We start from the raw sequence: 15,413 nt of genomic DNA on the forward strand, positions 1-15,413 counted from the left end.
AGTGAATTCGAACTTTGGCGAAAAATACACACATCTCTAACTAAGCACCACCTTTCCAAGAAAACTGATTACAATGTGCAGTTTAATTCCTAATTTCGTCTCAAATCTGGCATACAACTGCACGAGCAATTACAGTATTATCATTCAGAGAGTTCATGATGTAATTGTATGTTTTTGTTGCAAATATAATTATACATTTCACCAACAATACTCTTAACAAATTATCATTTTTGAGGCATTCTTTGGTTTAGAATGAGATGATTAAAACCTTTACTTAACTTCATGAAGGTGGCAAATTTGGATATTTCATAGCTGGTGGAAAATTCAACAAGGCGCAATGATCCCCGTAGACACCCATGCGATTCACTACGTTTGAGACAACTTTTGCTGCTTTTGCAAGTTCGAAAGAAATCGGATTAATGGATTATTTTTTTTGCTCGCTAATTTTGAAAGTTTAATGGCGAATGGCAAAATAGAAAGCTCATCTGAACTCATTCGCTTTTGGGCTTGTATGTTAAAACGGTATGGCCATAGTTTGGGGTCCGCACCCAAAGTAAAATAGGCCATATTTACCAAGCAGTGCTACGCCACAAGACCGCGTCCAGCACAGCTTTGTAAATACGGCCCCTTCCCAGCAATTCAAATGAATTGTCTTGGGCTGCGTCCATGGTTGGCGTGCGCGACCGTGCTCGGTGGCGTCACGAGCGCTTGTAGCTGCAGAGATTTGTGGCCTAGGGGTAGACGTAGGCCGTGACGTCGCAGAGCTGGTTCGCTCTCATTGGGTGAACCGCTCATGTGACCCGGCCATCGTGCGACAGAAACAAATGTATTTGTCTCCTCATGGATCGCGAGCGCCGGTGCTTCTCGGCATGCGTACTATGGCCTGCCTCATAGAGGCACGGCATTTTGACTAATCCTCTATTTATTTAAAAAAAAAAAAAGGAATCCTTTTTTTTTTTTTTTTTTTTTTAAATCAAGTCCCCCAACAAATAAAAAGAAATCTCCTTGTAGCCAAGAGTAGCCAAACAGCATCGTGCCCTATTTTTTTTTTTTTTTTTAGTTTTGCCAGAGAAACTTTTCCGCCTCACTTCAAATTCAAGAAGCATTAAACATCGGATGACACAGCAGGGTCTACTATATGTATCAAAGTTACATAGTAGATGGGGTTGAAAAAAGACATATGTCCATCAAGTTCAACCTATGCTACATTCTATATTTGTACTTATACTGATATTTGTATAGTATATTGATCCAGAGGAATGCAAACAAAACCCCCCAGTGACATATCATCTAATGATATATCATAAGGGGAAAAATAAATTCCTTCCTGACTCCAATATTGGCAATCAGATTTCTCTCTGGATCAACATCCTTCCCATGTTCACTTATTTGGTATATCCCTGTATACCTTTCCTTTCTAAAACTGTCCTACTTTTTTTTGAACATATCTATTGTATCTGCCATCACAATCTCCATGGGTAATGAATTCCACATTTTAAATGCCCTTACTGTAAAGAACCCTTTCCTTTGTTTCTGGTGAAATCTCCTTTCCTCCAACCTTAAAGGGTGACCCTGTGTTGTTTGTTCTTCCATTGGGATGAATAGTTAGTTTGTAAGCTCCTTGTATTGCCCCCTGAATATATTTGTATATAGTTATCAGGTCCCCTCTTTTATGCCTCTTTTCTAATGTAAATCTAATTTAGCTAGCCTCTCCTCGTAATTCAGATTCTCCATCCCCCTTATTCATTTGGTGGGTCTTCTCTGCACTCTCCCTAGTTCCATAATGTCTTTTCTAAGGAGTGGTGCCCAAAATTGTACTCCATATTCAAGGTGTGCTCTTACTAATGCTTTATAATGGGACATAATAAAGTCTCCCGGCTGTAATACTGAGGCAAATCCGATATACAGAGGTAGCTAACCTTACGGTCTCCAGTGCCGCTGCCAGTCACGCTGGTCGTGGCTCCAGAGGATTAACGCTGCGGGGATCAGACACGCTCTCCGGCGCCATGAATGTTTGCTTCTTTGGCCGTGACGCCGAGGACAGCGAGTCTTACTACATCTGTATAAAAGGTGACACATTGCGCTCACTTGCATGTCATTACCCAGAATCCCTGGCTGCAGCGGAAGCAGTGAATGCTGGGAAATAATGGGGATAAGCAGGGCTGCAGAGCTGTCGGAGACGTGCGAATGTGCTCACAAGTGGTATTTTTATTTTGCTGTACATCTACAGTATATAAGAATCGCACCAAATGTATCTAAGGATAATATATGACGTGCTGTTTTGCAGCCTAATCATTTATTAGCTGCATATATCACTTGTGAGCACATGGCATACAGTGCTTCCCATACAGCAGCCAGGGCAAAACTGGTGCAAAAAAAACAAAAACAAATATATATATATATATATATATATGTTTTGCAGTTGGATACTTTGATAAATTGAGCAAACAGGGTTTGCGAAGTGATCTGGCAATCTAAGTATACTTAAGCTTGTTTAAATATGTTTTATATGTATCATACTGGGGTCTGTGTACTAAGGCACATTTGGCAGAGAAAAAGCATGTTTTACAGGTGTAATCTCACTTAGCCGTGCAGAAAATAATGTTTTGTAAAGAATTTGAACAGTTTCTTTGGCTTCCCTTCTTTGGACCTCGCTCAGGGGGAGACAGTCTGGGATAGAACAGCATGGCCAGGAAACTCCGCACATGTTCTAATTCCAGTCTGATGCTACAGTGAAGAAATAAGCAGGGGATTCTGGGACATGAAATGGCAACCATATAGTCTCCTTAATACAGCGGCAATATTTAAAATTGTTCATAAATATGCAGATTATGATATTTTTTTAAATAGGGCTCCTACTTGTAATAGCAAATTGTTTTTAATGTGATGTGTTTTGCTAAAAGTTAATTTTGTGGTGCTATATTCACCTTTAATCCATTCCCTGCCAGGGTACTAACGTCGCTGAATACCCATTTTATATGTATTCTGTTTTACCTTTCTGAAAACATATTCAGCGAGACACATCGGGGCATATTCGTCACGCTCCGATGCGGGGGTGTTGTACCTCCATCGGGCGTTAACTTCAATGGCAGTTCAGCCCTTGATCGGGCACGATACCCCTACATTGGAACTTGACGCATCTCGGTGATTGAGTGATGTTTCAGATCTGTCCCTACAAATATACAGGAACACATTTTCCATGTTAGTCATGTGTTGGCGTGGATGATGCAAGGCTTGGTTCCACTTTGTTTCTTCTGTTCCAACCCTGTGACACTGAGGTCATAGGAAGTCGTAGCATTTTCCCAACCATGAGATATTAGCATCAGACTGTTCTGTTTCTCAGTTTGCAGAAAGCGAAATAATCAGTTGCTAAACTCCATAGATATGTCTTTTTGTCACAAAGTATTTATGTGTATGCATGCAGACATACAAGGACAGCTAGTTAGATGTGTATATATGAATACACACAGAAATTGGTGTGTGTAGAGACAGAGAGAGACAGTCTGTCTGAGTGACAGAGAGAGATTGAGACTGATTCGACTGCTAACATTTTAATTAAGGAGGTGAAACTGAACTATGACATATCAGGTAGGATATACATACATACATACATACATACATACATACATACATATACAGAAGTAGCTCAATGGTAATGTCATGGCCTGTGTGCAAGCTTTTCTTGTGACCTTGGGCAAGTCACTTTATTTCCCTGTACCTGAAACAGCCAAATTAGATTGAAAACTTGCCAGATCAGGGGCTCATTGTGCCTGCAAAGTTCTATGTACAGTGCTGTGCACATTGTCAGTGCCATATAAGTTATACATTCTTATTATATTGATATGCAATGTGTATGTATAGTATACATGTGTAGGTATATACATATTTGTATAATCTATATTTCAAACATTTTTGTATATACAAATATGAATATCTATACTATGCAGTTATGTAGTACTAGACATGCTCTTTGCATATTCGGTATTATTAGTATTATTACTGCCTTCTAGTTTACTGATATTATACTGTGGATATGCAATGTTCTCTAGTTCCTAAGGTCAATAGGAGTATAGATTTGAGCCAGAAGCGAGCCTGTCAAAACCAACATGAATAAGCCAAAGCAAGTCTAAACAAAGCCATGTTGTTTGTTTTATTATTATTTATTAACCCTGATTATTTAACCACAAGGCCTTTCCTCCCGCTGTTGGCTGCCTGTCCATATACTTTTGGAAGCGGCAGAAGGAGGACAGAGAGTTGGAATGTAATGAACGCAAGGCCGGCTCTGCTACAGACTGGAAACCAAGCCATTGAGACACAGCCTAGCTGTGAATGCACTGCCAGGAGTTTTATGTACTGGAGGAAGCAGGCTTGATTTTTACAACAACATAGGACGTATTTAGGCAACACGCTGCTGCTGGTTATTGGCACAAGGTGACTGCTTTTAGGAAATGGAATGACTTGGTCTTAGAGTCACTCGGCTATAGTTATGAGGATTTTATCCACCATTCTGCCATTGAAAGAGTTAAAGTTGCCGTTTTTATTTCTTTGTGGATAGAGAGGATGGATGGAGGGATAGAGAGGATGGATTGATGGATGGATAGAGAGAAAGGATGGATGGGTAGAGAGGATGGAGGGACGGTATAGAGAGGATGGAGGGATGGGTATAGAGAGGATGGAGGGATGGGTATAGAGAGGATGGAGGTAGAGAGGATGGATTTATTTATTTATAAAATATTTTACCAGGAAGTAATACATTGAGAGTTACCTCTCGTTTTCAAGTATGTCCTGGGCACAGAGTTAAGACAAATAATATATGGTTACAAATACAGTTACTTAAATGAACAGGGTATACATTATATACAAGACATTGCATGCACAGTTAAAGAAAATATATATTATGGGCGTATGAAACAGTTACAGACCAGATTAAAATGTGAGACAGCCTTAGATTTGAAAGAACTTAAACTGGTGGTGTATGTGAGAGTCTCTGGTAGGTTGTTCCAGTTTTGGGGTGCACGGTAAGAGAAGGAGGAACGTCCGGATACTTTGTTGAGCCTTGGGACCATGAACAGTCTTTTGGAGTCTGATCTCAGGTGATAGGTGCTGCATGTGGTAGGGGTGAGGAGCTTGTTCAGATAGCTGGGTAGCTTGCCCATAAAGAATTTAAAGGCAAGACAGGAAAGGTGAACTTTGCGCCTAGACTCTAGTGATGACCAATCTAGTTCTTTGAGCATTTTGCAGTGATGTGTGTGTTGTAGTTGCATTGGAGAACAAAACGACAAATTGAATTGTAGAGGGTGTCACGTTTGGTAAGGTGGGTTTGAGGTGCCGAGCCATATACTATGTCTCCATAGTCAATAATTGGCATTAGCATCTGCTGTGCGATACGCTTTCTGACCAGGAGACTTAGGGAGGATTTGTTCCTGTAAAGTACACCTAGTTTGGTATAGGTCTTGGTTGTCAGGGTATCAATGTGCATTCCGAATGTTAAGTGGGAGTCAAACCATAAGCCCAGGTATTTAAAACTAGTGACAGGGGTTAGGGTGGTGTTAGCGTTGGTTCTAATCAGGAGCTCAGTCGCTGGAAGCTTTAAAAATTTAGTCTTGGTCCCAAATACCATTGTTACAGTCTTGTCAGTGTTTAAAAACAGTTTGTTTTGGGAAATCCACTTTTCTAGTCTCAAAAAGGATGGAGAGGTAGAGAGGATGGGAGGCTGGATAAATAGGGCGGAAGGATGGCTAGAGAGGACTGATAAGATGGGTGAATGGAAGGATGAATGGAATGTGTTTGTGTGCGTTGATTTCATTTTATTGCATCTGGTAAAAGCTTGTCCCTCTGAACATCTCTACTGCCTTGGATAGAACATTGCAGACAGAATCAGAGGAGCTTTAACACCAGGTTGGTGGGGTCACTGCCCTCACTTGGCAGAAATTGCCAATAAGCAGTAAGCATGAGACAAGCCGGGAATTCTGGAAGAGGAAATAGCAACCCAGATACAGCGGCCATCCTTCAAATTAAGATTGTTTATAAATCAGTGAATTGTAAGTTTCTTTTGGAAATAATGTAGGGTGGGACTTGCTCTTTCATATGATGTGTTTAACTCAGAGTTAATTCTGATTTTATTTTCACCTTTAACCTCTTCCATGCCGGAGGTCCATCACCACCAGACCTATGGCATTTGCAGTCATGTGCGGGACTCCACTTCCATTTCGATCGGGCCAACTGCTCACTTGTAGTGGTCTCCCGATCAATCCTTAGAAAACGAGCATTTGTATCATGATTTACCTGGTACATTAATAGGGTCTTTGGCATGCCTTGTACTTAATAACGCCGCTCTAGAGATTAGATGCATTGAAAGCTCATCCAGGATTGCACCTCTCTAAGCCCCCATTCAATACACTGCAATATGTCTTCCCAGGGCTGGAGAATAGGTCAGCGTCATTCAAATGAATGGGACTACAATCTTTTCCATCGCAGGATAGTTGAAGAGGGGTCTAAGAGAGAAAACAAACTTGGCATGGAATATTATTTAATACTCAGTATTTCCGAAGGATAGTCAATCTGTTGTTTACCTTATTGCGTTTAAGGATTTGTTTTTCTCTCGATTTGCATGAACAATGAGAGCTATTGACTGGGATTAAAGGGGAAAGAAAGCTAAACATAATGTGACGTTTTGTTTGGCTTCTCTGGTATGGATCAGAAAGTATCTGGAATTTATGGCGTGTTGCTGCAGTGCTGTAATTACCCTTCATTCTTTCACGCCTGTTATACAGCGATGTCCTCCGACAACCAAGACCCTGAGCAATACTCATCAACTGTTCTGTATATAAATATGTGTGCGTGTGTGCGTGTGTGCGTGTGTGCGTGTGTGCGTGTGTGCGTGTGTGTGCGTGCGTGTGCTTGTATATATAAATACATATAGTGTGTGTACAGACACAGAAATATAAGCATACATTCATATATATATATAATAATTATGTCCAAGAAGCACACATAGGTCTGACATTATACTGTGTGTGTGTGTATATATATGTGTGTATATATATGTATATGTATATGTAACGGGTATTCCCTCTAGCTTGACCCACCCAATCTCATATTGGCCCGTGTGTTCTAACCAGCCCCCATTACATGGTCGTGTCTGGTGGTGCACCTGTAGGCAACAGGACTCCTGAGTCTCCCGCATGATGGTATTAGGGGATTGTCACTCCAGACAGGCAGCTGAGGTAGTGTGTGCGAGTCCTACCTATATCACGTGCAGAGCCTCCACCTCATCAGGATCTATGCGTCCGCAGGGAGAGGGTCCTGATGAGGAACTTCTTCTTGGTGGTGACTGCCACTGGAGAGTAACTTCACACTCACACAGTGGGGTTGTCTTTGAACAGGGCATCTTTATTGTTGAAGTAGCAAACTGCCCCCTTGCAGCGAACAGCACAGCTGCACATCTCGCCGTACTGTCCCTTGAAAAGGTACGCCCTCCCAATGGAGTGGGATCCCCTCTCCCCGCAGGGAGATCACCCATGTGCCAAGTCCCTGGACACAGTGTGGCCTTGTCAGACTTGACGCTAATTTATGTAGAAATGTGCCACTAGTTACTGCACTAGTGGGCCCTCCCTTTCCCAAGTCTCAACACAGACTTATTCCTTCAACACAACACAAACTTTGGGCAGTGCTGTGCCTTATACACTTCAGGAACTGTCACAGCTCTGATGTCACTAACTGTGGACTCAGAGCATGTAGCCACTCCCATCCATACATAGGGCACCTCACCATGGTGTGAGGGCAAACCTCCATGATTACTACTGGCATCCCTGTAACCTACCAGGTTTACTGCCAGCAGGGGAGACAACTGCAGACCATTTTACATGCATGGCTACATATATATATATATTGTATGTGTACACGGTGTGTGCCTGTATAAATGTTTTCACATAATCATATTCATGTATCTATATGTGTATATATATGTATATATGTATGTATATATGTATATATGTATATATATATATATATAGATATATATATATATATATGTTTATGCACATACTGTGTGTCTATCTATATCTTTGTGTGTGTGTATACATATATGTCCATATAGATGTGTGTATGTATATCTATGTATTCATTTATCATACTAATTGAGTGCAAAGCAATTTCCAAATATTCCCTGTATTATTCGCCAGTTACTCTCCTTCTGTCAGCAAAAGGGCTTAATCGCAGAAAATCACTTGCTGGGAAGGGGGAGGAAAGCTTGTCCTGGAGGTGTCCTGCGGGGTGAGGGAGTAAATCAGGCTCCCTCTCAATCCCCTTTGCTCCCCTGCCAGCTGTCACAGGGCCTCAGAGGAGATGAATATAATTCGGAGAAATGGCTAGAGCCATGAAATGTCCGCGACATTATTCATGGTGTGAATGTGCTTAGGAGCGTAGGCTCACACACAGCTACAGTAGGAGAGGATTCACAGGCTGTTCATGATTAGTAAGCTCATATTGCCACCGAGCCCTGCAGGACATTAGGCACGTTCTATAGTGCCGGGTGCGTGCTACGCCGTGCGCACGCGCGGAATTTTAGTTGGCTGACGTGAGTCAGCCCTTCTATAGGAGGGCCGCGCGCGCGCACGGCAGGGAGAGGGGAGCCGGCGGGGAGCGGGGAAGACGGGGAAAATAATCTTTTTGTGCCGCGACCGGCCCTAAATGTGTTTGTGTTTGTGTGTGTGTGTGTGTGTGTGTGTGTGTGTGTGTGTGTGTGTGTGTGTGTGTGTGTGTGTGTGTGTGTGTGTGTGTGTGTGTGTGTGTGTGTGTGTGTGTATTTGTGAGTCTGCACAAACTTAATAAATATTTTATTTTTACCAATTGTTTTTTTTTTTAATAAATAATAAATTACACATGCATGAATACATACACACACACATACACACACACATACACACACACACACATACACACACATACAAACACTGTACCTTCCCAGTATACTGCCCCTCTCACTATATTTATGGAAAGCATGCGGCACGCGCGTTCGCATAGGCACGCACGGCCGCATGCTCTGTATAACAGCCCTTACACAGAGATACTGGAAAATAGTCTATGTTGGGGGATCTCAAATTGCTGTCCCTGGACTACAGGGGTCCCCAGTGACTTTTTTGGTGGTCTCCAAATATGTTCCTATTTGTCTATCATTCTTTCTATATCTATATACCTAACTTATCCATCAACCTATATTCAGAAGAGAGATTTGTTATGTATAAATGTGTGCGTATATATATGTCTCTATGTACAGTTAGGTCCGGAAATAATTGGACACTGAAACAAGTTTTGTTATTTCGGCTGTGTACCAAAATAAATTCAAGTTACAGTTAAATAATGAATATGGGCTTAAAGTGCAGTCTATCAGCTTTAATTTGAGGGTATTCACATCCAAATTGGAGGAAGGATTTAGGAATTACATCTCTTTAATATGTAGCCCCCTCTTTTTCAAGGGACCAAAAGTAATTAGACAATTGACTCAAAAGCTGTTTCATGGACAGGTGTGGGCTATTCCATCATTAATTAAGTAGGTAAAAGGTCTGGAGTTGATTCCAGGTGTGGCCTTCGCATTTGGAAGCTGGTGCTGTGAACCCACAACATGCGGTTAAAGGAGCTCTCAATGCAAGTGAAACAGGGCATACTTAGGCTGCAAAAAAAAAAAAAGAAAATCCATCAGAGAGAGAGAGATAGCAGGAATATTAGGAGCGGCCAAATCAACAGTTTGTTATATTCTGAGGAAAAAAAAGAACGCACTGGTGAGCTCTGTAACACAAAAAGGCCTGGACGTCCACGGAAGACAACAGTGGTGGATGATCGTAGGATCCTTTCCATGATAAAGAAAAACCCCTTCCCAACATCCAGCCAAGTGAAGAACACTCTCCAGGAGGTAGGCATATCATTATCCAAGTCTACCATAAAGAGAAGACTTCATGAGAGCAAATACAGAGGTTTAACCACAAGGTGCAAACCATTCATAAGCCTCAAGAATAGAAAGGCCAGATTAGACTTTGTCAAACAATATCTAAAAAAGCCAGCCCAGTTCTGGAACAGCATTCTTTGGACAGATGAAACTAAGATCAACCTGTACCAGAATGATGGGAAGAAAAAAGTATGGAGAAGGCTTGGAACGGCTCATGATCCGAAGTATACCACATAATCTGTAAAACACAGTGGAGGCAGTGTGATGGCATGGCTTACAATGGCACTGGGTCACTAGTGTTTATTGTTGATGTGACAGAAGACAGAAGCAGTCGGATGAGTTCTGAAGTGTATAGGGATATATTGTCTGCTCAGATTCAGCCAAATTCAGCAAAGTTGATTGGACGGTGCTTCACTTTACAGATGCGAAAGCAACCCAGGAGTGTTTTTAAGGCAAAGAAGTGGAATATTCTGCAATGGCTGTGTCAATCACCTGATCTCAACCCGATCGAGCATGCATTTCACTTGCTGAAGACAAAACTTAAGACAGAAAGACCCACGAACAAACAACAACTGAAGACAGCTGCAGTAAAGTCCTGGCAAAGCATCACACAGGAGGAAACCCAGCGTTTGGGGATATCCATGTGTTCCAGACTTCAAGCAGTCATTGGCTGCAAAGGATTCTCGACAAAGTATTAAAAATGAACATTTTATGTATGATTGTGTTAATTTGTCCATTTACATTTGAGCCCCTGAAATAAGGGGACTGTGTATGAAAATGGTTGCAATTCTTAAACGTTTCATACAATATTTTTGGTCAACCCCTTGAATTAAAGCTGAAAGTCTGCACTTCTATTGCATCTCGGTTGTTTCATTTCAAATCCATTGTGGTGGCGTACAGAGCCAAAATTATGAAAATTTTGTCAGTGTCCAATTATTTCCGGACCTAACTGTATGTATATACAGTATGCATGTATGTTATACGCTGTAGAAAATTCATAAAGCTTTATTGGGAGAAATAGCCGTTTCGGTTCACCTTGGAACCTACAGTATACTGTATATAAATACAATTGGAACCTATACTGGGTTTAAGGACACTCACTTTAAGTACACTCGTGAGTAAGGACATATCGCCCAATAGGCAAATAGCAGCTCACGCATGCGCCTGTCAGCACGTCCTGAACAGCAATACCGGCTCCCTACCTGTAGCGAAGCTGTGCGCAAGCAGGGAGACTATAGAGCCTGTTACACATGCGTTATTTACATCAGTTCTGCACGTATACTGTATGACGATTGCAGTACATGCATCAATAAGTGGGGAAAAAGGGGCTACTTCACTTTAAGTACTGTTTCGCTTTACATACGTTCTGGACCCATTGCGTACGTTAATGTGGGGTATGCCTGTATGTATGTGTATCTATACACACACATATTGTATACATAATTTATTTATAGAGCATCAACTATTCCACAGCGCAGTACAATAGGAAAGACTATAAGAATAAAATATGAAACATTACCATGTATTGGTATAATGGGTGAGGAGGACCCTGTCCCAAGGAGCTTGCAATCTATTCGGAGGGAGAAGGTGGGTGTGTTTCAGATAGCTGCTTGTTATTTGAAGGCGTATATTTCTGAAAGAGATCAGCAGTGTCCATATCCGGTGGGGACAGGTAATCGAACCCACAGGCTTGTATAAGCAGCGTAGAATAATGCTTTAAAGCACCAGGGAATTTAAAATGGCCAGACAGCTGCCTGGCATTGATGCAAAGTTCTGGATTGTGTTTCCGAAAAATTCATATTTCTATATTTAAAAAACAAAGTGAAATCTAGTCATTCTAAAAACAAAATCTATTTAGGAAGTGTACTGTAAAAAAAAAGTAGTATTTATACATCAAAAGTGGTATTCCAGGTGTGCTGTTACATCCACACCACGACCGTTGGCCTTACTGACCCTATCTGTCTGTCTTCACATACTGTAGGTGGCAATAAAGATTATCGACAAATCTCAGCTGGATGCGGTGAATTTGGAGAAGATCTACCGAGAGGTGCAGATAATGAAGATGCTGGATCATCCCCACATTATCAAGCTCTACCAGGTGTGCTGCGATCACAGGCCTGCCGGCTTCCCAGTGACATGTAGGGACACTCACGGGGATTGCTTTCTGTCCTATGCTAAGTAGCAGCACCTGGGAACCACCGCTGGCTTTGTGACCAGTATATGCCTGTGTGTGTGTGTGCGTGTGCGCGTGTGCGTGCATAAGCATCTTGTTATTTAGACTATGTCTGTGCCTGCGTTTGTATGTGTAGAAATGACAGTGTGTATATGTATGTGTAGCTTGTGTATGTATTCATGTTTGAGCTTTGTTTGGTTTTATTTTAAAGTATAAATGAAAGAAAGATATAAACTGAGATGTAGCACCTAGAATGGCAATAAGCACAGTATTACAATCTCAACAGAATATAACACTATATAAGCACGCCTAGGCCTGTGTATTTATGTGTTCTTGTGTAAATGTGTGCACCTCTCTATATGTATATATACTGTATATGTGCTCACAAGTGATATTCTTTATTGGCTATATGCTAACGGTGGAGGTTTTCTGTCGCCTTTTTCACACATATATATATATATATATATATATATATATATATATATATATATATATATATATATATATACACACACACACACACACACACACACACATATGCGCTAGCTGATTAAAATGATTAGTGTTTGTATATATATATATATATATATATATATATATATATATATATATATATACGTGCACACACACAAACACACATCTTTACATGCAAAACAAAAAATTTAGCGCGCACATATTTATATATATATAATGTGTGCTCGCTAATCATTTTAATCCACTAATTTTTGTTTTGCAAGGAAGGATGTGAGAGAGCGAGAGAGAGAGAGAGAGAGAGAGAGAGAGAGAGAGAGAGAGAGAGAGAGAGAGAGAGAGAGAGAGAGAGTGTGTGTGTGTACTGTATGTGTGTGTTTGTCTCCGACACTAGCAAAAGTTTAATCCTTTTGTGCAAACACAAGTGCTTGCAACACAATTTGTTACTGGCTGCTAAGGAGTGGGAAAAGAAATATTAAGCACATCTTTATACTGTTCTGAGACACTTTTTGTACCTTATTTAATGATAACTAGTTACTGCTGATTTGAGTACAGCTTTCATGTCTGGGACACTAAGGTTACCTAAGGACGGAACAGGTCTCAGTTCAAACTCGATGAGAGAATGAGTCAGCATGTGATGGCGTATGAGACAGATCTACCATGAAGTTTAAATAAGCGTTGAATGTTCCAACATGAGCAGAACATGATAGAGGAACCTTCATGCCATGATCAATGGCTACTGATGAGTGATGCCTTCTAAGAAACCCGCCATCCAATAAGTGAGCATGTGTGTGTGTGTGTATATATGTGTGTGTGTGTGTATATATGTGTGTGTTTATGTATATATATATACATATATACATATACATATGTATATATATATATATATATACACACACACACACACACACACACACATGTATATATACATACACACACCCAAACTGATATATATGTATATATATATATACACATACACAGATTTAAAGGAATAAGCACACTGCACAGGGTGCAGTGAGTGCATTATCTAATGAGTGAGCACAGTGCCCAGTGAGTGCAGTATCTATTGAGAGAGCAGTGCCCAGTGAGTGCAGTATCTATTGAGAGAGCAGTGCCCAGTGAGTGCAGTATCTATTGTGAGAGAGCAGTGCCCAGTGAGTGCAGTATCTAATGTGTGAGCGCAGTGCATAGTGAGTGCAGTATCTAATGTGTGAGCTCAGGGTCCAGTGAGTGCAGTATGTATTGTGTGAACTCAGGGCCCAGTGAGAACAGTATCTGAGTGAGCGCAGTGTGCACTGAGTTCAGTATCTGTGTGAGTGCAATATCTAATGTGTGAGCGTGGTGCCCAGTGAGTGCTGTATCTAATAAGTGAGTGTTGTGCCCAGTGAGTGCAGTATCTAATGAGTGAGTGCAGTGTCCAGTTAGTGCAGTATCTATTGTGAGAGAGCAGGACCCAGTGAGTGTAGTATCTAATGAGTGAATGCAGGGCCCAGTGAGTGCAGTATCTAATGAGTGAATGCAGGGCCCAGTGAGTACAGTATCTAATGAGCGAGCGCAATGTTCAGTGAGTGCAGTATCTAATGTGTGAGCGCAGTGTCCAGTGAGTGCAGTATCTATTGTGTGAGTGCAGTATCTAATCGCAGGGGTGCTCAAACTATTTGAGCGCAAACTATTTGAGCTTGTACAGAAAAATAAAATCCGAGGATGTAATCTGTTTAATGGTATTTCATTAAGTTTACTTTCAATATAGAATATTTGGGAGGAAATGCATGTTTCATTGGTCACTGAGCAGTTTCCTTCTGGTGGCCATTTTAAGTCCCCAAAGAGGTGTAAAGTCAATTGTGAATAACTTTTGAATCAGAAATCTTGCTCTGAAAGACACATTGGTTCATGTAAATACAAAAAAAAGGATACAATTAAAGTTAAAATATCAATAATTGTTTAGGAAAATTCAGACCTTAAACAGCTTAAAGCTGCAGCCCCCCCCCCCTCCCCCTACTCATTTATTTATTTTACCTAAGGGGGAAGCAGGGTGTCTCCTATAATGTTAAAACGCCTTTATTTCGGCTTTGTGACCCCCTCCCCCTTTCCCCTCCTCCCCCTGAGATACATACCTGAAAAGGTAGTGCCGATACCATCCCCTTCAGGGGAAAACAAGATGGCACTTTAAATCTCACTCGTTACGCAGGCCAATAGGAAGCCCTGGTGTCATCCGTTGGCCGTGTGTGGCAGGGAAGCCCAGGAGTGTCAGCGCTAACCAGAGCGTCCCCAGAGCTGAGATTAATGCTTTTATGGTCCGGTTACTCTCAAACTTCCTACCCATGTAAATAAAAATGGCGGCCTGCGGGGAGGATCTGCTGCTTTAACTAGCATACCGAGGCTATACCAGGGGTGGCCAGGGCCAGTCCTCAAGGGCCACGAACAGGCCAGGTATTGGGGATATCCCTGCTTCAGCACAGGTGGCTCAATCAGTGGCTCAGTCAACTCCAATCCTCAAGACCCCCCAACAGGTCAGGTTTTCAGGATATCCCTGCTTCAGCACTGGTGGGTCAGTCAACTACTGAGCCACTGATTGAGCCACCTGTGCTGAAGCAGAGATATCCTGAAAAGCAGACCTGCTGGTGGCCCTTGATGACTGGAGTTGGCCACTCCTGGGTTGTACATTTCTGCTTTGTCTGGCCCTGGGTCTTTTGACCTTGAATAATACTTTTATTTTTTTTTATATATATTTGCCTTTTCTAGGTAATGGAAACCAAAAACATGCTTTATCTTGTGACAGAATATGCCAAAAATGGAGAGATTTTCGGTAAGTGAATTTGTTATTAA

The 15,413-nt window shown here is 41.5% G+C and overlaps 1 protein-coding gene across 1 annotated transcript in view; it reads left to right on the plus strand.

Annotated features, from left to right (window-relative positions):
* The window catches only part of SIK2 (salt inducible kinase 2), a 163,768-nt gene that overhangs the window by 38,160 nt on the left and 110,195 nt on the right, over positions 1-15,413 (plus strand). Inside the window, exons 2-3 of the mRNA XM_075604404.1 lie at positions 11,925-12,041; positions 15,330-15,393. Coding sequence (XP_075460519.1) covers positions 11,925-12,041; positions 15,330-15,393 — 181 coding nt within the window. The remainder of the gene's footprint in view (positions 1-11,924; positions 12,042-15,329; positions 15,394-15,413) is intronic.

This window comes from Ascaphus truei, chromosome 6 (assembly GCF_040206685.1).
Source record: "Ascaphus truei isolate aAscTru1 chromosome 6, aAscTru1.hap1, whole genome shotgun sequence".
In the NCBI taxonomy this organism is placed as follows: Eukaryota; Metazoa; Chordata; class Amphibia; order Anura; family Ascaphidae; genus Ascaphus; species Ascaphus truei.